The sequence below is a fragment of the Microtus pennsylvanicus genome, chromosome 14 (genome assembly GCF_037038515.1).
Source record: "Microtus pennsylvanicus isolate mMicPen1 chromosome 14, mMicPen1.hap1, whole genome shotgun sequence".
NCBI lineage: Eukaryota > Metazoa > Chordata > Mammalia > Rodentia > Cricetidae > Microtus > Microtus pennsylvanicus.
Window position 1 is genome coordinate 8074794 of NC_134592.1, and position 20853 is coordinate 8095646.

General features: G+C 43.8%; 1 protein-coding gene across 9 annotated transcripts in view; it reads right to left on the reverse strand.

Moving 5' to 3' along the window:
- The window catches only part of Ppp2r5c (protein phosphatase 2 regulatory subunit B'gamma), a 130243-nt gene that overhangs the window by 37291 nt on the left and 72099 nt on the right, over positions 1-20853 (reverse strand). For all 9 annotated transcript variants that reach the window (XM_075948603.1, XM_075948602.1, XM_075948605.1 and 6 more), the window contains one exon: positions 12649-12848. In XM_075948603.1, coding sequence (XP_075804718.1) covers positions 12649-12848 — 200 coding nt within the window. The remainder of the gene's footprint in view (positions 1-12648; positions 12849-20853) is intronic.

Sequence of the window (20853 nt, forward strand, 5' to 3'; positions counted from 1 at the left end):
TGGCCAGTGATAGAACAGCAAAGCCTAGTTTTTCTAAGTAATTGACTTTAAGTTTTTTTTTTCAATAAGCAATGGGTTTAAATATGACCTATTGTCTTACAACAACTATGAACCCACCAAATACCAGTTATAGTCCTGGGATCTGGTAACTGGCTTACAAGTGACCAAATAATCCTTGTCACATCAGGAGGTAAGAGGCTGGGAGATCTCTGTGAGTTTAGGGCCAGCCTGGTCTACAAAGCAGTTCCAAGGCAGCCAGAGATGTTACACAGAGAAACCCTGTCTCACGGGAATAAAAAAAGGTCCTTGTCCTAGATGATCAAAACCACAGATCCAAATACAAATGCTAACTCTAGGACACCTCCTGGGAGGCTGGCGAGCCGTGCAGTTCAGAGGCCTATAACATCACGCACATGAGTATTTGATACTTCCCTGTTCTTCCTTCTTTTCTTTGTAAAGATTTCTTTTCATCTTATGTGTTTGAATATCTCGCCTGCATGTCTGTTATGTGTACTGTGTGCATGCCTGGTGCCCGTGGAGGTTGGAAGAAGGTGCAGGATGCTCTAAAACTGAAGTTACAGATGGTTGCAAGTCATTATGTGGGAGCTGGGAACTGGATCCAGATCCTCTGCAAGAACAGCCAGTGCTTCTAACAACTGAGCAATCTCTCAGCTCTCTCTCTCTGTCTCTGTCTCTCTGTCTCTCTCTCTCTCTCTCTGTCTCTCTGTCTCTCTCTCTCTCTGTCTGTCTCTCTCTCTCTCTGTCTCTCTCTCTCTCTGTCTCTCTCTCTCTCTTTGGATAAGAAAGGGTTTCACTGTGTATTCCAGGCTGGACCGGAACTCAAGATGTAGCTCGGGATAGCTTCAAGATTGAAATCCTTCTGGCTTGGCCTCCTAAGAGTGGGGATTATAGGAATATATCACCACCAGCAGCTACTTCTTTCTTCACTGTCACTATAGCTATCTTGCAACTTGTGGATTTCGTATGATGTTACCAGCAATAAAAGTGAGGAGTGCAACTTCTATGAAGAATGACACGAAGGAAAAGAGGCAGTAAAGGAATGCAAGGAAGAAAAGATGGCTGGAAACTCAGAAACAATGTAAACTGTGAGAGGAGGAAAAGTCTAGATGTTCAACTCCAGTGTCCATACGGAGTATGAGTGCTGATTTCTGTCTTCGGGGATTTGGAGATCCAGGGAACGTGCACAGGGCACAGTGAGACCTCCAAACAATGAATAATAAGAAGAGAGACAAGCAGACACACGGGATGTTTCTCAGCAGATGGGGACCAGGACAGGCAGAGCTTTGAAGCTCCAGGATGAGATAAGAAGATGGGATGAGCCTAGTCACACATAGCTTGGGCAGGCCACCAGCTCCTCCCAGGGCCTGCCCAACAGTGACAGACTGACCCTGGCCTCCCCGACTGTGAATGTGTTGGGAGAAGAAAGTTAAAAATTGAGTCCTTTGCCTGAACTGTCACTTCTCCTCAGGTGGAGACGAGCTAAGGGGCCTTCAGAAATGGAGATAGGCACTTTGCTCTCGGGTAGGTACAAGCCGCAGGCTCTAGCAGGTGGCAGCTCAGGAGCAGAGTCAGCATAGGCAGAGCAAGCTGGAGCATCCAGAGGAAGATCCTGGTGATGCTTAACTCTGTCCCACAGGATGAGCACACCACATAGAGAGGAACAACACACTGGTGGAGGCTAGAGGTAGTGATGGAGCAAACAAGCAACTGGTCACTGCTCAGAGCGAGTGAGAGGGCCCCATGGTACACCATTCACAGGTGAACCCCAGGAAAAGGTACAAATGCAACCCAGATGAGAGCTCCGAGTTCGCTCACATCCTACAACTAAAGATGACACAAGTTATGTAATCTGTTCCAGCAGTATTTAGGAGCGGTGTGATGTCACGGGCCATAAGAGGGAAAAGGCAGCTTCTATCATCGTTGCGATCCGTCATTCCAGGAGTTCCCGCATAAGGAAACCTGGCACCTGGAACTCCCGGCCACTTTCTTACTGCACCATGATACACTGACAATGCTCCTCCTCAGAAAAGGTCAGTGAAATGCTAATGCATAGTGGGGAAAAGGGGTAGAGGCAAACATACAATGTGACACCCCAAATTACACTTGGGTTTCTAATCTGGTAGCACTTTTTAATATAAAAATGTCAGGAGCTAAGTTTGTGAAAGGACACAGGTTGAGAAGGGCAGTGGTATTGATGTCACCTCCATGCTATTGGGACCCATGGTGTTCCGAGCAATGGAACCAGGGCAGAGAGGTTCCAGCAACACCATCTATGACAGGGATGGATGGCAAGAAGCCTGAGGTACTATGTAGAGTCTGCCAACTTGTCATGATCTTGTAAATGGAATGTATATATCCAGACATATGGAGACACGGACAGATGACAGGGCTGGGTCACATGCAGGAGGGCAGCACAACACTGTGAACAGCCCTTCTCTGTGATCTTATCTAGAATCAAAACAGTAATGGACACTCTGCCTGGGCCTCAGTTGTGCCATCTCTGAAAAGGGCAAACTCTTCACGCCAGGCTACTCTGAGGGTCACAGTGTTTGCAGAAGCATCCTGGAAGTTGTAACTCTTTAGCACGTCCCAAATGTTTTTCCTGTAGACATGAAGAGCAGGCTTGCAAGGGTACATGTTTGTGTATGTGGTCCAAAAGCTCCACCCGTGCCAAGACGTTAACTAACTGCAATACCAGAAAGCACATGACACTCCCATTTTCCTTAAGTCAGCCCTGTAGATCTTTCTCAGATTGTCTTATTATTTGATTTAAATATAAGTCAAAACAGCCTGAGAAATAATTTTAAAAAAGTCTTTTGTTTCGTTTTTCAAGACAGGGTTTTTCTGTGTAGCCCTGGCTGTCCTGGAACTCGCTCTGTAGACCAGGCTGGCCTCAAACTCACAGAGATCCGCCTGCCTCTGCCTCCTGAGAGCTGGGATAACAGAGAAGTGCTAGGCTGATATGTTTCATCCTCCTATCCCAGACTCTGCAGCACTATATAATACTCCAAAACCTTGTTTTGCATATAGGCATCCTCCTGAATATTAACCTTCATCAGGCGATGAAAGGAGACAGAGACAGAGACCCACAATGGAGCACCGGACAGAAATCTCAAGGTCCAAATCAGGAGCAGAAGGAGAGGGAGCACGAGCAAGGAACTCAGGACCGCGAGGGGTACACCCACACACTGAGACAATGGGGATGTTCTATCGGGAATTCACCAAGGCCAGCTGGCCTGGGTCTGAAAAAGCATGGGATAAAACCGGACTTGCTGAACATAGCGGACAATGAGGACTACTGAGAACTCAAGAACAATGGCAATGGGTTTTTGATCCTACTGCACGTACTGGCTTTGGGGGAGCCTAGGCAGTTTGGATGCTCACCTTACTAAACCTGGATGGAGGTGGGCGGTCCTTGGACTTCCCACAGGTCAGGGAACCCTGATTGCTCTTCGAGCTAATGAGGGAGAGGGACTTGATCGGGGGAGGGGGAGGGAAATGGGAGGCGGTGGCGGGGAGGAGGCAGAAATCTTTAATAAATAAATAAATTAAACAAAACAAAACAAAACATTGCTTGACTCAATCTCCACAACCAGAGCAACCTTCAAACAATGTTATTTCCCTCCAAGTAGATGCCTATAAACGGTATTTAAAAATTTACACTTAAAATTCTTACATTTGAATAGGTTTTCACTTTTACAATCTACTCAAATGCAGTTGAATGTCTCTTATCTGAAATGCTTCATATCAGAGTTGCTTGTATTTGTCTTCCAAACGGCTGTGGGATAATGCTCTTGTACACTGTAAAGATCTGTCACTTGTATTGGCTTAATAAAATGCTGATTGGCCAGTAGCCTAGAAGAAAGTTTAGGTGGGGCAACTAGACTAAGAGGATTCTGGGAAGAGGAAGGCAGAGATGCAGTCAACGTTCAGAAGTGATGAGAATGTCTTACTAAGAAAAGGTACCAAGCCATGTGACTAAACAGAAACAAAAATTATGGGTTAAGTTGTAAGAGTCAGTTAATAAAAAGCCTGAGCTAACAGGCCAAATAGTTTATAATTGATATAAGCAGACCGGGTGGTACAGAAACTTCTGTCTTAAACTGTGGAGCTTTTTTTTTTTTTTGGTTTTTCGAGACAGGGTTTCTCTGTGGTTTTGGAGCCTGTCCTGGAACTAGCTCTTGTAGACCAGGCTGGTCTCGAACTCACAGAGATCCGCCTGCCTCTGCCTCCCAAGTGCTGGGATTAAAGGCGTGCGCCACCACCGCCCGGCCGTGGAGCTTTTTATATATCCATACACACACACACACACACATATATATATATGCGCTATTCTGGGTGGAATACAGGTATAAAAACAAAATTTATGCTTAATATGTACATTAAACATATAACGAAGTCAAAGTGGTGTGCACCTTTAATTCCAGCAGTCAGGAGACAGAGGCAGATGAATCTCTGTGAGTTTGAGGCCAGCCTGGTCTACAGAGTAAGTTCCAGGACAGGCTCCAAAGCTACACAGAGAAAGCCTATCTCAAAAAAAAAAAATCATAAAAAAAGAGAACCCCCTGCCAAAAAATAAAAATAAATAAATAAAAAACCACAAAAAGCGAAAACAAAAACAAAACAAACAAAAAACCCCAACAACCATATATAACTTGGAGGTAAGTTAAAAAAATATTTTCCCCATTAGTGTACTTAATTTACACATTTATACAACATTTTTAGTGGGTTGGGGTCAAGTGTAAAAATTTCCATTGAGGTATTATGTTGGTGCTCAAAAATTTAGCATTTGGTGCATTTTTGAGTTTGTATTTTCAGCTTGCAGATGTTTATTCTGAATGCTCTATTTTTTAATATTTATTTATTTATTTATTTTGTATACAATATTCTGTCTATGCGTATGCCTGCAGGGCAGAAGAGGGCACCAGACCCCATTACAGATGGTTGTGAGTCACCATGTGGTTGCTGGGAATTGAACTCAAGACCTTTGGAAGAGCAGGCAGTGCTCTTAACCTCTGAGCCATCTCTCCAGCCCCAAGCACTCTATTTTTTTTTAAAGTAAGATTTATTTGTTTTACATGTATGTGTAAGTGCCTGAATGTATGAACTGTACACCAGTATACCCTGTGCCTGTGGAGGTCGGAGAGGGCATTGGTTCTCCTAGATCTGTAGCTTCAGACAGTTGTGAGCCTCCTGGTGGTGCTGGAACTGAACCTGGGTCCCCTGCATGTTCTAAAGCAATGATTTAACATATCAGGGAAATAAAAATTTACACAATCTTTATGGAGTATTAAATAAAGGGAATGTAGTTGCAGAATTCTAACAATTGTTTTTGTTTTGTTTTGCTTTTAGTTTTTAAAAATAGGGATTCTCTGTGTAACAGTTCTGGCTGTCCTGGAACTCACTCTGTAGACCATGCTGGCCTCGAACTCATAGAGATCCTACTGCTTTTGCCTACTGAGTGCAGGGACTAAAGGTGTGCACAACCACTGCTGTTTTATGGCTATTGTACAACTAAATGTGCAACACAATCTTACTTCCGATAAGTATGAAACAGGACACTCACTTTAGTGTATGGGTTTAACATTTTTTAGTTTAAGAGTAGAAGATTCATACCATGACAAGTAATTCTTAAGTCAGTTCAATTAAGTATAAGTTTAAAAATAATGGAGGAAGGGCTGGGGCTGGGGCTCAGTTGGCAGAGTGCTTGGTTGGAGTGCACAAAGGCCGGTTTCCATCCCTAGCATATCATACAGCAGAGCACGGGAGCATATGCTTGTAATCCTAACACATGGGAGGTGGAAGAGGTGGAAGCAAGTGTGTCATAAATCCAGGGCTGTTCTTGGTTATGTAGCCAGCCTGAGCTACAAGAGACCCTGTTTCAAACAAAGCAAAGCAAGCGTTCGCTGAGTATGTAACTGCTTGGCATCATGCACAGGCCCTAGATTCCGTTCCCAGTACCACAAGAAAGCAAAGTGGATCAAGAAACATATCCTAAGTTATTTACCATGAGCCAAAGGTTAGTTGTAAGTAGATGTTGTATTCCCAAATGTTTAATGCTCACAAATTTCAACCCACAAAAAAGGTGAAAGTGTGGTCCAGTGAGTGGTTACACCTGCATTCTACCACCAGCATTCTGACATGTTTGCTTTGTCTAGCAGATGTTTTCATTGGGATAAGATTTGAGGGGTTATAGGAAGGCTTCAGAATATCCCAGTCAGTACACTCCACCTCCCACACGATGTAAGGAAGTGAGAAGACTGTTGAGAGCTTGGACTTCCACTCCCCAGTCCTTGCCATGCCAACCCTATATGCCAGCTGATGCACAAAGACAGAGAACCATCACTTTATGCGACTGTCTTTAATCCTGCATCCTTGTGCTCCCTGAGGAGTCCACTGGGGATACAGCTAAGTGTCATAAGGGATGAGTTTTACTCTACTGTCCCAAAGACTAAACATACTAGGTAAAAATAAATGAAAGTACATTTTTTTCTGATCCTAGCAGATGAGGGGAGCCCTGTAACTGCCACCAGGTACTGCCAGGCTGCAGAGTACAGAAAAGAACCCAGCAGTTAGGGCAGTGGAGGGACAGAGAAGGGAGGTGCATAGTTCTGCAACAAGAAGGTTCCATCATCGATTAGCACAATATCACAAAGTAATATGATGTGAGAAAACCATCAGAGGCCATGAAAACACACAAGAGGATTAGAGATGGTCCAGTACAGTTGGCCCTTTACCTGTGGGCTCCACATCCTTGGATTCAGTCAACCAAGGCTCAAAAATATTTGGCAATAAAATACTGTCTCTGCTGCACATGTGGGCTTCCTTTTAAAGCCATGATCTAAACAATACAGTGTAACAATTTATTACACAGCATTTGCACTGCAGGAGATTTAAGTATTCAGAGATGACTTAAAGTAGGAGGTACTAAAAGTGGATAGGAAAACATGGTTATGCAGACACGACGCCCCTCATATAAAGCACTTGAGCATCCTCAGATATGCAAATCCCCTTGAATATTGAGAGCTGACTTTACTAAGGGAGGCTGGGAGATTGGCTGCTTTAACCAAACAGATCAGGAAAATGCACAACCCATGGAGCCTTGAACATCAAAAGGGCCTTGCCTTGGTAATGGAAAGTTGCTATCCCTGGGCTAGTATAGCTCAGGTGCTTCCTAATGCATCTTAAAAACAAGTACCAAAAGGATGCAACTATATCCATATGACATAATTGCATCTCCAAGTATGCCCCAAAAACATTAAAAGGAAAATCCTAACTATACAGCCCTCAACGGGACAAAATCCACAGTTGCACATAGCTAAAGATGACCAGACAGGTAGAAAAGCAGGGGAATGTGGTTTACAGAGAGAGAGAACAGGCCATTTATCTGAATGGACCTGACTGATGTATCAGCAAACACGGTGTTGAGGTATAGACAAGATACAAATCCACCGGAGATGATGACCACAGTGGAGGGACAAGAACTCCAGGGTGGAATTAACAGACGAGAGACTGGGAGCCTGAAGACAGAAATGAGCAGGAAGCCCGGGAACAGCAGAGCAAAGAAACAGCACCAGTGGGCTCAGGACAGCTCCAAGAGTCCTAATGTGACACTGGGATCCAACAGATGGCAGTGTCTGAGAACAGACAGAGCACAGTGGAGTCTGGAAACAGACTAATATGGTCAGCGGATATACAAGGGTCAAAGCCGTTCTATGGAGACTGGCAGTTTCTTTATGGATAGTTCAATGTCCATAGAGCCTGCAGTCAAACAGACCACAGACTGGAAACCTTAAACAAAAACATGAGGAAAACCTTTCTGAGTTCCTCCACTGTGACACCACATTATTACCAACTAATGAGTCAGAACTGATTGCATCTAAATGAGGAACAGAGTGCTTGGGTGCAAACATGTGCAGGCCCCAGAGTCATCAACGTGCACCAAGTTTATGAACACCTGTGTGCAAAGCTCTATAAGCACAGCAGCTTTATCATGGTCAAAGCTGAAGCACCCCAGCATCATGCACACACTACAGCCATCTTCCATAGCTCACCAGACAGCATTAAAAGATTGTGATGTAATGACATTACACCACTACATTACATTCACTGTTTCAACCAGACCTGGAGGTTCATGTTCCTCACTGTGAATGTGTGGGTATGATGAACGCAGTAGACAAGAGGGCCACTGGCTGGCTTCTTGCTGTCAGATGTTGTACCCACTATTGCCCCTACATCATCAACACAGTGGAAGAGCCAAAGTCTTGGTGTTACTATGGAAATATGTCTGACTTTACAGAGGTTCTGAAAGGTCTTGGGAACCAGGAATCTGTGAGGCATGGATCAGGATAAAGCTTGAAGCCTTGAAAATTGTATGTAAAAACTGGGGCATAGATCCATTCTTTTTCAGATTTTAAAGGGTTCCAACTCCTCATACACTGCAGATGAAGCGGTATCACCTTTATTACTTTTGAGCATCTTAAACTGAGTTTTGCCACCTGCATTTTGACCGTTAGAAAATGTTCATGCCTAAAAAACAGATTAACCAGATAATTTAACTGGAAATACATATGGCTGGTTATATTTAAAGTCTGAAATGAGGACACAATGGAGCTTTGCAATGCATGCCTAAGAACCAGGAGGCCGAGTGTCCTTTCTGTATCCCGCTGCCCCACCCCATCTATGGCTTGGAACTTAAAGTTCTTTAGTCTGCAAAGGGAAAGGGTCACACTAGCTGGCTGTGAAGGTCTGGTTTGTAGTGAACCAACACCTTCGGTATATGAAAACACACAGCCACACGAAAAGATGTCAGACAAATGAAAATAAAAATCACAGTGAGTTGCTAGGTCCCACTCACAAGGACATTTGAAACAAACAGGCAACAAAGTACTTGAGATGTGAAGAAACTCACACCCAAGACTGCAGCTGGGAGTGTGAACTAGTGTAGCCATTCAAAAAACAGCCTGGCATTTTTCCAAACTGTGAGCCATAGAGCACTGCACTGCTAGGTACACGCCCAAGAGAGACAGGTTTGTACCAGTGCTGCTTCGTAGCAGCTTATAGACAAAGGCTCAAGCCCAAGTTGGCAGGGTGATGCACTCAGAGCAAGTTGGTAATTTGCTACTCTAGATTCCTCCTCTCTAACTCTCTCTCCCCCAAAATCCCATCTATCCTCTCCTGCCCAGCTATTGGCCATTCAGCTCTTTATTAAACCAATCAGAAAGCACCTTCACAGTGTACAAATATTCTACAACAGACCTGGAATTCTGTATGTGGACCAGGCTGGCCTGGAACTCACGGAGATCATCCTGCGTCTGGGATTGCAGACATGCATCACCCAGAGGATGTGACATCTTCTTCTGGCCTTTGAGGATACTGCACACATATGGCACACAGACATACAAGCAGGTAAAACACCCATATACATAAAACAAAAATAAAATGAGTGTATCTACATAAGAGTATTATGACAAAATTATTTGTCTAAAAAAGGGAATAAAGCCGGGCGATGGTGGCGCACGCCTTTAATCCCAGCACTCGGGAGGCAGAGGCAGGCGGATCTCTGTGAGTTCGAGACCAGCCTGGTCTACAGAGCGAGTTCCAGGACAGGCTCCAAAGCCACAGAGAAACCCTGTCTTGAAAAACAAAAAAAAAAAAAAACAAAAACAAACAAACAAAAAAAAAGGAATAAAATACAAGCATAAACTATGACATGGATTAGACTCGACCACACTCTCTGGAAATGCCTGTCATGAAAGACATGTTGTATTGGTCCATTTCATGAAATGTCCTGGACAGTCAATCTACAGAGACAGAGAGCGGGTCAAAGGTCACTCAGTTCAGGCAGTGGTGAAAGAGCAGGACAAGATTTACTTTGGGGGGAAATGTTGTACTACTAAAAAACTCAAATTCCTCAGGTAGTGGGTGAGCTATAAAATAAATAATATCTTTACAGCCATTAAGCCATACAGTACTCCAGTCAAACAGGCCATATTTGTACAGCTACACTGTTGTGAACACTTTAAAGTTAGTGGAAATTAATGTCTCTAAAAACACTAGGAACAAAATCTATACATATTCCAAAGAGAAGAAGCAGAGCAGCAGGTAGCAATCAAGCATAGGCAAAGTGTTGTGTATGTGGCCACCGACTGAGGCAGAGGGCTGCAGCGCTTCTCATCGGAACGGACCCAGAGCAGGACTTTCCGGGAAGGAGGCCTTGGCCGCCTGAATTCCGTATGTTCTCTCTGTCTCAGAGTATCACACACTACAGCGACATCCACCCTACCACACTCTTTCTTTGCTGAACTTTTCACGATTGCTATCTGTAAGTTTGGGTTTGAAATGTCCCCCAGCTTATGGCACTGTTTGGGGAGAGGTGCAACCTCTGAAGTGGGAGGTGTGGCCGGTAAAAATGAGTGACTGGGAGTGGGACTTTGAGGGGCACAGGGTGGCTGCAGCTCTCTTGACTTCTTGATTCATCAAGATGAACACAAGTCATACCATGGACAGACTGCCACTACCATGACCTTTCCCAGTCAGGCAGTTTGCCATAGTGATGAGACAGTAACTAATATACCATCAGTCCATAAAAATACAGCAACAAATAAAGCAACACTTCAATCTCTCTCTGTTCCATTCTGCTCAGAAAGCACTAGACACAGGAGGCCAGGGAAAGCACACACAGGTATCTGGCAGTCTGAGTAGTTCATGACTCTTTTTCTCTAGATTGTCTTGGCCACATGGGAAAAAAGCAGAAATCACACTCTCAGTCTTGCAACTGACTTTTCGTCAGGACAACATCATCTGAAACGATGCTGTACTGGTTGGCTTATTTCACTCGTCTCCCACCTCAGATGAAAGAAAGCTTCGGGAGGGTAGAAAAATGTCTTTTCTCTGTGTCTGGCCCACAGAGGAGATTCAGGCCATGTGTGTCAAATTCTTCTCACCTCAAGGGAGGGCATGATATTCAGGAGAGGGAACAAAGTTAAGACAGAAGCAGAAACTCTACACAAAAAAGCAATGACCAACCCAAGAAAGCAGACTCCAGAGTGTTGGGCTTCCCATGTGCTTCTGGTACTGCCCACTGCTCCAGTGCAACAAACAAGATACTGAGTCAAGCAGTCTGAAACTTGTTCTACTCAAAAATAGACATTTGACCCAAATGAGGCAGATGCTTCCTTCTTGGATTAAACAGTATAAATTAGGCAATATTGGCTGCCAAAACTTCTTAAAAATAGATATTTGCTGTGGGATAATACTCTTGTACACTGTAAAGATTTGTCACTCATATTGGTTTAATAAAATGCTAATTGGCCTGTAGCTAGGCAGAAAATATAGGTGGGGCAACCAGACTAAAGAATTCTGGGAAGAGGAAAGGCACAGGGTCAGTCACCAACCAGATGCAGAGGAAGCAAGATGAGAATGCCTCACTGAGAAGAGGTACCAAGTCACATGCCTAAGCACAGACAAGAATTATAGGTTAATTTACGTTGTAAGAGCTAGTTAGTAATAAGCCTAAGCTAACAGGCCAAACAGTTTATAATTAATATAAACCTCTGTGTGTTTCTTTGGGACTGAACAGCTGCAGGACCAGGCCGGAGAGAAACTTCTGTCTACAGAAATCTTCCATACTATAACTGACTTACTAACAAATTTAATAAGTATCAAGAAACAGACTTAATTTTTAAAGAAAGTTGAGTTCAATATATTAATCTTAAATGAATGGAGGAAATGGATCTTAAATATCTAATGTAAGAACACATTTAATAATGACAGAAGAAAATGAAGCTATACTCCTGATGTGTGCCATAAAATAATGTTTCAAGAGGACTGACTATAAGATAAACCACAAAAACTGCAGATGACAATTGATGTGGGGTTCCCCTCTGTATGCTGTGAATATGTTTTACTATCATTGGTTAATGAAGAAGCTATTTTGGCCTATGGCAGGGCAGACTATAGCTAGGTGGGAAAACTAAACTTAATGCAGGGAGAAAGAAGGCAGATGCCATGTAGCTGCCCAAGAAGCAACAGGTAACAAAAATGAGCCTCGTGGTAAAATATGAAATAACAGAATGGGTTAATTTAAGATGTAAGAGTTAGTTAATAAGAAGCCTGAACTAATAGGCCAAAGAGTATGTAATTAATATTAAGCCTCTGAGTGGTTATTTCCTAAGACGGAACAGGCAGGTGGAGAAAATTGGTCCTGGAAGACCCGGGATGGAGAATATTTGTAGCTATAGATACTTAATATTGCTCCTTAGGGTTCCAGTCTTGAGGCCAACTTCCACAGTGTGTGAGAGGTGGAGTTAAGGAAAGATCAAGAGCTCTGCACCCTACCCTGGCATCTGCTTTCTGCTGAGTGCTAGGATTTCACTGCACACGGATGGGCAAGATGTACTTCCAAAGTACACGAGGATACCAACACTAATGTTACATATGCTTAAAAAAATCACGCCACAGGCTTTAGAGATGATGTCACAGCAAACAGAAACCCGCAAACAGCTCTCTCCCCATTACGGTCCCGGGGCATACCCACACCTTCAGGGAAGAGGGAGGATCCCTAAGTGTGGCTGTGTTGGGCTAGGGTCTCAGTTCGGGGTGTGCTGTGTGAGCGCTGTCACTTACCATGTGGACGACCTCTGGGTAAATGGGTTCTGTGATCACATTCCGGTTGTGGGTGATATATTCTACCATCTCACTCAATGCAGCTCGCTTTACTTCCTTCCACTTCAGGTCACTCAGTGGGTCAGAAACAAAGTCAAAGAGGACACAACATTGACGAAGCTTCTGGATGAAAAGCTTCTCTTGATCCGCAGGAGGAACATCTGAAAGGCAAGACACAAAGCTATTAAGAAGCCCAGACACACTCTCAGACTCCTATTTTTGTTTTGAATTAATAGAGGGGCAAGAAACGAGATGGGTGAGGTGAAGAGTGGTTAAATATTCCTTAAACAGTGAAAAGGGGTGGTGGGGGGGCACAGCTGTTTACTGCTGAGGTCACAGGTTTGGAATGACTGAGAGCACCCGTCACAACCAACCCTTCTGAAGGCACTCAGTGACAAACACTTTCTAGTAGCAAAACTCGCACGCCAGACTCTATGCTGGGCAAAACAGGATAAGAACAAGCTGCAGACAGTAAGGCTGGGTCTGGGTGATGTTGCAGAGGGAGGTGTGATAGGTACGGGATTTGGGGAGGCTTCTGGTTGCCCAAAGACCTGCAGTAAGGGTGACCCTTTGGTGTTCTCAAAGTCCCTTCCATTCTTCACTCTCTGTGATAGTGCTCATGATGACAGAAATATAATCGCTGCAACTGTAATAGTGACTTACTCAGTGAGCACTTACTTCAAGATACTGACACCTTTCATTTCATTTTTAATGAGACAACTGAGATATAAAAACAGGGTCACAGGATCACTGTCAGTCTGGTGGTGGGCAATGAAGCTAAACAGGATTCAAACACAGCTCCACATGACAGTCCAGTATTCTTAGAAGTTTAGAAAACTTTACCCACCAGCGTCAGAGTGTGAGGCTGATGGCTCTGGGCTGAAGAAGAGGTCACTGGTGGTTATGATGGTGGAACACACACACACACACACACACACACACACACACACACACACACGAGTATTTGTTTACCTCAACCAGTTAGTACTTCCCTAGTGATTAACAATGGTTCTGTGACACTGTTCAAGAGCCAAACAATCCCTCAAGTGTGCAGGAGACCACTGCATTTTTATGGAATAAGATGGGTCTGTAATTCATCTGTTTCAGATTATGCATGCAGATTAACAAACTATTCACTTAATACGTTCCATTAAATTGGCCATAAGTCTCCAAGGGCCTCTCTTGAGACCACACCTTCCTACATCCAACCAAAGAATCACATGGCCATAGGTTGGTGTAGAGCAGATGCATAAAGGTGAACCAGTCATCCACCAGTAAACCAGACATTACAGAGACTTTCCAAAACACAAAATCATGTCATTCTTCTCTCTAAAGTTTGTTTCGGAAAATATATCAATTTTCATAAAACTATCAACTTTTTTCAATGTATAGAATAGCTTCACTACTATTTTCAAGATAGGTGCTAGGTATGCAGCCACGGTTGGCTTAGAACTTGATGTAGATCAGGTGACCCTTCTGCCTCTGCCTCTCAAGTGCTGGTGACACAGGTATGAGCCTGTAGTTCATTACATTCTAAAATAATTTATAAAAACATTAAAATTTTTCTTTTTGAGTTTCCCACCCTCTGGTTTAATTTCAAGTGTGGTCATAATAATAGATGAACTTGCGTAAATTCTTTAGGGGAGTGTGCGGCATCCTGGGAGTACCTTCCCATATCTGCCTCCCCCAGCAAGTGTCCCTAAACACATGCTACTCTGCTTTTCCTCTGCTCAGGCCTTTCTAGGAGCTCATCACCCTTCTCTCCATTCCTCTGTACCATTCCCACTGTCGACTTTCTCATCTGGTTCTCTACAAGGCCCTTCCTTACTTCGTAGGTGGATAGGGCAAGGTACGCTGAGCCAGTCGTCCAGCACCTGTAGTAAGGCAGCTACTCTGCTTAGCACTCCTCACTCCCCATCTGGATGCCATGCCATGGCAGGCACCTTCTGATGACGACTTTTATTTATCTGACTCCTTAAGGGCTAACATCAAAGAGAACAGGCATGCAGGCACTGCTACGTGAATTCCATAACCCACTTCAAACCGTGCAGAGATAAAAAGCACTGAAGCAGCACGAGGAGGTGGAGACATACTGCGGAAGGACACCTGTGAGATCCTGCGAGCCAGCACATCGCATCACTACATACAGAGCCCGCTGACCAGCTGCACCCCAATGCTGTCATGAAAAGGGTTTGCTTTCTGAACTATCTTCTTTCAAGCCGCATCGATTCTACACCTTTGTTCGTGTTCCAACTTGCCAGAATGCCTTAAGTGAACTTGCACTTGTCAGAGCTTGTCTATATAGATTCTGCTTGTGGCTTGTTATTTTCTCAGCACTATAGAGAAGAAGTCCACAGCTAAGCAGGATGGTGGTGGCACATACCTTTAATCTCAGCACTCGGGAGGCAGAGGCAGGCAGATCTCTGACTTTGAGGCAAGCCAGTCTACAGAGTGAGTTCCAGGACAACTAGGGCTACACAGAGAAATCCTGTCTTAGGGAGGAAAAAAAAGGCCACAGTTTATCCCATGAGTTACTTGATACCCTTATCCAAATCCTACTCATTGCCTAGCTTCTACCCAGTGGTCAGTGAGGTCTCTTAAGACCTCTTTCCCGAACAGTTCTTTAAAACCAGCAAGGAGGCTGGTCATGATAGTGTACACTTTTAATCCTGGCAGAGGCAGGTGGATCTCTGTAAATTCTGTAGGTTAGCTTGGTCTACATAATGAATTATGGGCAGTGAGGGCTACACAGTGAGCCATGTCTTAAAACAAAAATTAATTAATTAAAATAGGGGCTAGAGGTTTGGCTCAGTGGTTAAGAGCATTGGCTGCTCTTGTGTAAGGCCAAGGTTTGACTCCTAGCACACACATGGCAGCTTGCAGCCATCTATATCCAGGTCCAGAGGACCTGAAGGGCACTAGGAATATATGTAGTGAACATACATACATGCAGGCCAACATTCACACACATAAAATAATAAATAAATCTAAAAAACTTTTAAAAAAAATAAAACATTTCATTTGGTTATATTATTTTTAAAAATCAATAGCAAGGAAATAGGGCTGCAAAGTTAAAGTAATGTGCTTACACCCTGCCAAATATCTCCATGTTTTAAAAATGCAAGTTAACTTAGTCTTATTGGTCAGTGTATTTTTTAAATTAAAAGGATTTTTCAAATCCCCCTTTCTTTTTTAAATTAATTAATTTATTTATTAAGTATACAGTGGTCTGCCTTCATGTATGCCTGCAGGCCAGAAGAGGGCACCAGATCTCATTACAGATGGTTGTGAGCCACCATGTGGTTGCTGGAAATTGAACTCAGGACCTTTGGAAGAGCAGGCAGTGCTCTTAACCACTGAGCCATCTCTCCAGCCCCCTAAATCCTCCTTTCTTCTGATAGGACAGCACAAGAAGGTAGGCGGGTGGAGATGCTGAGGACCACGCTTCTTCCTGTATCTCAAACTCCTCTCACGTGCACCAGTGATTACAGCATGCCTGCCTTCATCACTTATGAATGCAAGGAATTTCCAGTTACTGCAAGCTAAGTCCTTGATGATGCTAAGGCATGAACCATACAGCCACGCACTCATACACTGTCTGTAAGGAAGGAACAGAAGATACCAGCTCTGGGCCTCAGAAACAAGGGAGATAGTGGAGTTAAAGATGATCAGTCTTCACTCTTCTGCCCCCATGGTACCTGTGGGAAAGCTTGTGGTGAAAAAAAAAAAAAGCCTCCCTCTACAAGTCAAGTTTCAGTTAAAAGGAATCTCGTATCAGGTGAGGTCTTACCTTACCTTACGGCTGTCCTGGAACTCTCTATATAAACCAGGCTGGTCTTGAATTCAGAGATTCTTCTGCCTCTGCCTCCTCAGTGCAGGGATTAAGGGTGTGTGCCACCACACCTGACTACTCTGTGTTTTTCTTTTTAAAGATTTTTTTTTTTTTTAAATCATGTCTGTTCACAACTGTGTACGGGTACCCTCGGATGCCAGAAGAGGGTGTTAGATTCTCTGGAATTGGAATGACAGATGGTTGTGGGTCACTGCAAAGGTACTAGTTAAATTCTGGTCTTTTGTAAGAGCAACAGTTGCTCTTAACCACTAGGTCACCTCTTTAGTCCTCTATTTCATTTTTTTTGTTTGTCTGTTTTGTTTTTTTGTTTGTGTTTTTTTGAAAAAAGGGTTTCTTTGTGTAACCACCCTGGCTTTCCTGGAATTCACTTTGTAGACCAGGTTGGCCTCCAACTCACAGAGATCTGCCTGCCTCTGCCTCCCAAGTGCTGGGATTAAAAGTGTGTACCACCACCTCCCGGCTTCCATATACCATCTTAGTGACCATTTTTACCAAGCAAGGTAGCACACACCAATCTCAGTATCCAAGAAGCGGAGATAGAAGGACAGAGAATCTGAGGCCAGCCTGGTCTACACGAAGAATTCCAGGCCCTAGTGTCTGTATAGACAGGACTCTCTTTTGCCAGCACTGTCCCCCCTGCCCCGCCTGCCCCCCAGTTGTACCACTGCTGTAGTTAAGAATCCTTCACCTGTTTTCCTTCACGGCTGAACCATTCATTAACCTTTACTTGCCCATACAGGTTTGGGGACCGTGTAAGTTTTCAATATTGAGTATCCCGGTCCAGAAAAATGAACTATTCCTCTAATTACTCAAGTTCTCCTTAAATTTTTTATTAAAATATGTTGAATGTTATTTTATTTTATTTGGTTTCTTGGGATTTGCTATGCTCTGATGCTATTGAAGATGATATTTCTTGAAAGATTAATTTCAGTTGCAATACAGAAAAAATGCCAATGTAACTGGTTACCCTTTTAATGAATTCTGACCCTGTTTCTGCAAATATTCCTTCAATGTGCAAGCCCAGGCACAGTGTTCCTCTTTCCTGTGTGTCTGTGCTAGTCAGGGAGGAGTGGGGACAAGAGCATCTTGGAGAAGAACCATGGTGGGAGGAGCTGCTGCTCCAGAAACAGGACTTTTTTGTGAGGCTTCATTAGACAGCTGAACTGTGTGGGGCCACTGGGGGGCAGAGATGGACCCTGGAGCCACGGCAGCACTGGACTGCAGGACAAAGGATAAGTCAGCCTTTCAACACAGGACACTATGTCGGCTAGGACACAGGGTCCAAGAAATAGAGACAGAAAGAAAGAACAAGTCAGATCACGTTACACTCAAAACTCAAACTGGAGGGTCACAGACATAAGGTCTAATAGGCAAGAGTCTAATGCTTTTTATAAAAATAATATTATGCTGGTTAATTTTTTTTGTCAACTTGACATAAGCTTGGATCATCTAAAAAGAGGGAATCTCAACTGAGAAAAATAGTTCCATTAGATTGGCCTGCAGGCAGCAGGGCAGTGGTGGTGCACACCTTTAATCCCAGCACTCAGGAGGCAGAGACGGGCGGATCTCTGTGAGTTTGAGGTCAGCCTGGTCTACAAAGTGAGTTCCAGGACAGGCTCCAAAGCTACAGAGAAACTCTGTCTCGAAAAACAAAACAAAAACGAGAGAGAGAGAGAGAGAGAGAGAGAGAGAGAGAGAGAGAGAGAGAGATTGGCCTGCAGACAAATCTGTGGGGCATTTTCTTGATTAATGGTTGATATGGGGAGGGCTCTGCCTACTGAGGGCAGTACCAGCCCTGGGGCAGGTGGGCCTGGATTGTTGAACAAGCCACGGGGAGCAAGCCATTAAACAACATTCTTCCATGGCTGCTGCTTCAGTTCCTGCCCTGACTTCTATGATGGACTACGATGTGGACATGTAAGCCAAATTAATCCTTTCTTCCCCCACTTGTTTTGGTCATGGTGTTTTATCATAGCAATAAAGAGAAAACTAAGACAACTATAGAACAGACAGGTGGGCCTTTATTCCTACCACCTGGGAAGCAGAGGCGGTGGATCGCTGAGTTCAATGCCAGCCTGGTCTACAGAGCAAGTTCCAAGTGAGCTGAAGTTACACATGAGTTTCTGACTCAAAATTCCATCTTATTATTATTTAATTATTAAATTATTTAATTATTATTAAATAATTAAAATAAGATAGAAGAGAAAGAATCAGAGGGCTTTGAACATAAAACCTAGTAACCAGTAACATAACTTATTAAGGAATCACAGTAAAGCCAAAACCTTCTATCACCCCAAGAAGCTGGGTTTCTGGTCATATGTTTGTAATCCCAGCACTCTGGAGACTCAAGACAGGAGAACCACACATTTAAAGCCAGCTTAGGCTACACAGCAAGTTTGTGGGTCACTGTAGGCAATATAGCAAGACTTTTAAAATCCAAAACAAACAAAAATACAACCAGACACCACAGCTATCCAAGAGTTGGCAGATACTCAACCGTGGGGGAGGAGCAGAGCTGCAGCCAGCATTTACACCCAGCTCACTGGGCTGTAGGGCTTTAGGCACTGACGACTGCTGTTGAGGACATCGGTGCCCCAGGAGCCCTGACACACAACCTCGGGATGTCAGCATCTATATACCACAGTACACTTAAGAGAATGTCCAGCAGAGCCGTTCTAACAGCTCATGTCCAATGGAGGATCAGACAGGCATCCTATACCTATCATTTGTACCGTTTTAGAACGATGGGGATGCATAAAACACAGCCAGACAGATGGGGATGCATCCTAACAAAACAGTGGCACGAAAGCAGGGAGTTTTCAAACTTCACTTGGCACACCTGAATCTGCTAAGGAGCTGGAGAGACCTTTGAATGTCTGGCTAAGGTTTCTGTTTTATAACTATTTACTGCAATTTATATTAGCTATGAATTGTTACTAATTGTTATTAATACACTAAGTATATATGCATTTGGGCAAAAAATTTTAAAGCATAGTAAGAATAGTGGGGGCTCAACAACTAAGAGCATGTATGCTCTTGCAGAGGACTAGAGTTCGGTTTCCAGCACCCACATCCACTGATCACAACTGTCTGTCAAAACTCCAGTTTTGGGGATCCAATGCCTTCTTCTGACCTCCATGGAGCACTCTATGTGGTTTCATGGGGCTTATCTTTATTAAAAAAATTATACAATCAAGATAGAGACCCGAGTGACTTCGGATTTTTTTTCTATTTACACATGATCTTGTTTCTCATTTTGCCCACAATCACACATATACATGCTATATATACAAACACTAAATAAAATGGAACATTTTAAAACTGTGACTTGGGCAGGGCAGTGGTGGCGCACACTTTTAATCCCAGCACTTGGGAGGCAGAGGCAGGTGGATCTCTGTGAGTTCAAAGTCAGCCTGGTCTACAAAGCTAGTTCCAAGACAGCAAGGGCTGCTATACAGAGAAACCCTGTCTCGAAAAACCAAAAAAAAAAAATAATAAAATAAAATTGTGACTTGGTATGTCCACTGATCTAAAACATGTGCATGACCCAACAGTGGTATAAGAACAGAGTCTCAACTGAGTGGTGGTGGTGCAGGCCTTTAATTCCAGCACTCGGGAGGCAGAGACAGGCGGATCTCTGTGAGTACAAGGCCAGCCTGGTCTACAGAGCAAGCTCTAGGACAGAAGCCACAGTTATAAAGAAACCCCGTCTTGGAAAAAAAAAAAGACCAGGGTCACAGGACTGGCTGCATCTTAAGGAGTGGATATAAAATGGCTCCAGGAGGAACTGAGCTAGTTCAGTGGTTAAGCACTTGTCGAACATGTTGAGGACTGGGGTTCATTCTCAGCATTGTAAATAAATAAAGACTAGTAAATTCAATATGCAAATGCAGGCACTGTGCTGGGACTGAAGATAGATTACAACACTCAATCTAAAAGAAAAACTACTAAACCTATGTGGGAGGTGAGGGTACTTACTACTCTGGGGACCTGAGGAAGCTGGGACCCAGTTGGGAAGGAAGGCGATCTACTACCTGCTGGGGTGGTGTGAACCATTTGGTTCCAGGAGGAATGAATTCATTATGATGGAGGTGGGGGGGGGTGATATATTAATTATGGTCGGGATATGAAGTAGCTCCTCCAAAAGCTCACCAGTTGGGGACTTGGTCCTTTGCTGGAAACTTTAGGAGGTGGGACCTAGCTGGAAAAAGCATGCCATTGGTCCTTGTGGCATTATCTTGCCCTGGCTCATTCCTGTATGCCCTTCTGTTTCCTGTGTGTGTATAAAGCAACAAACATCCTCAGCAAGTTCT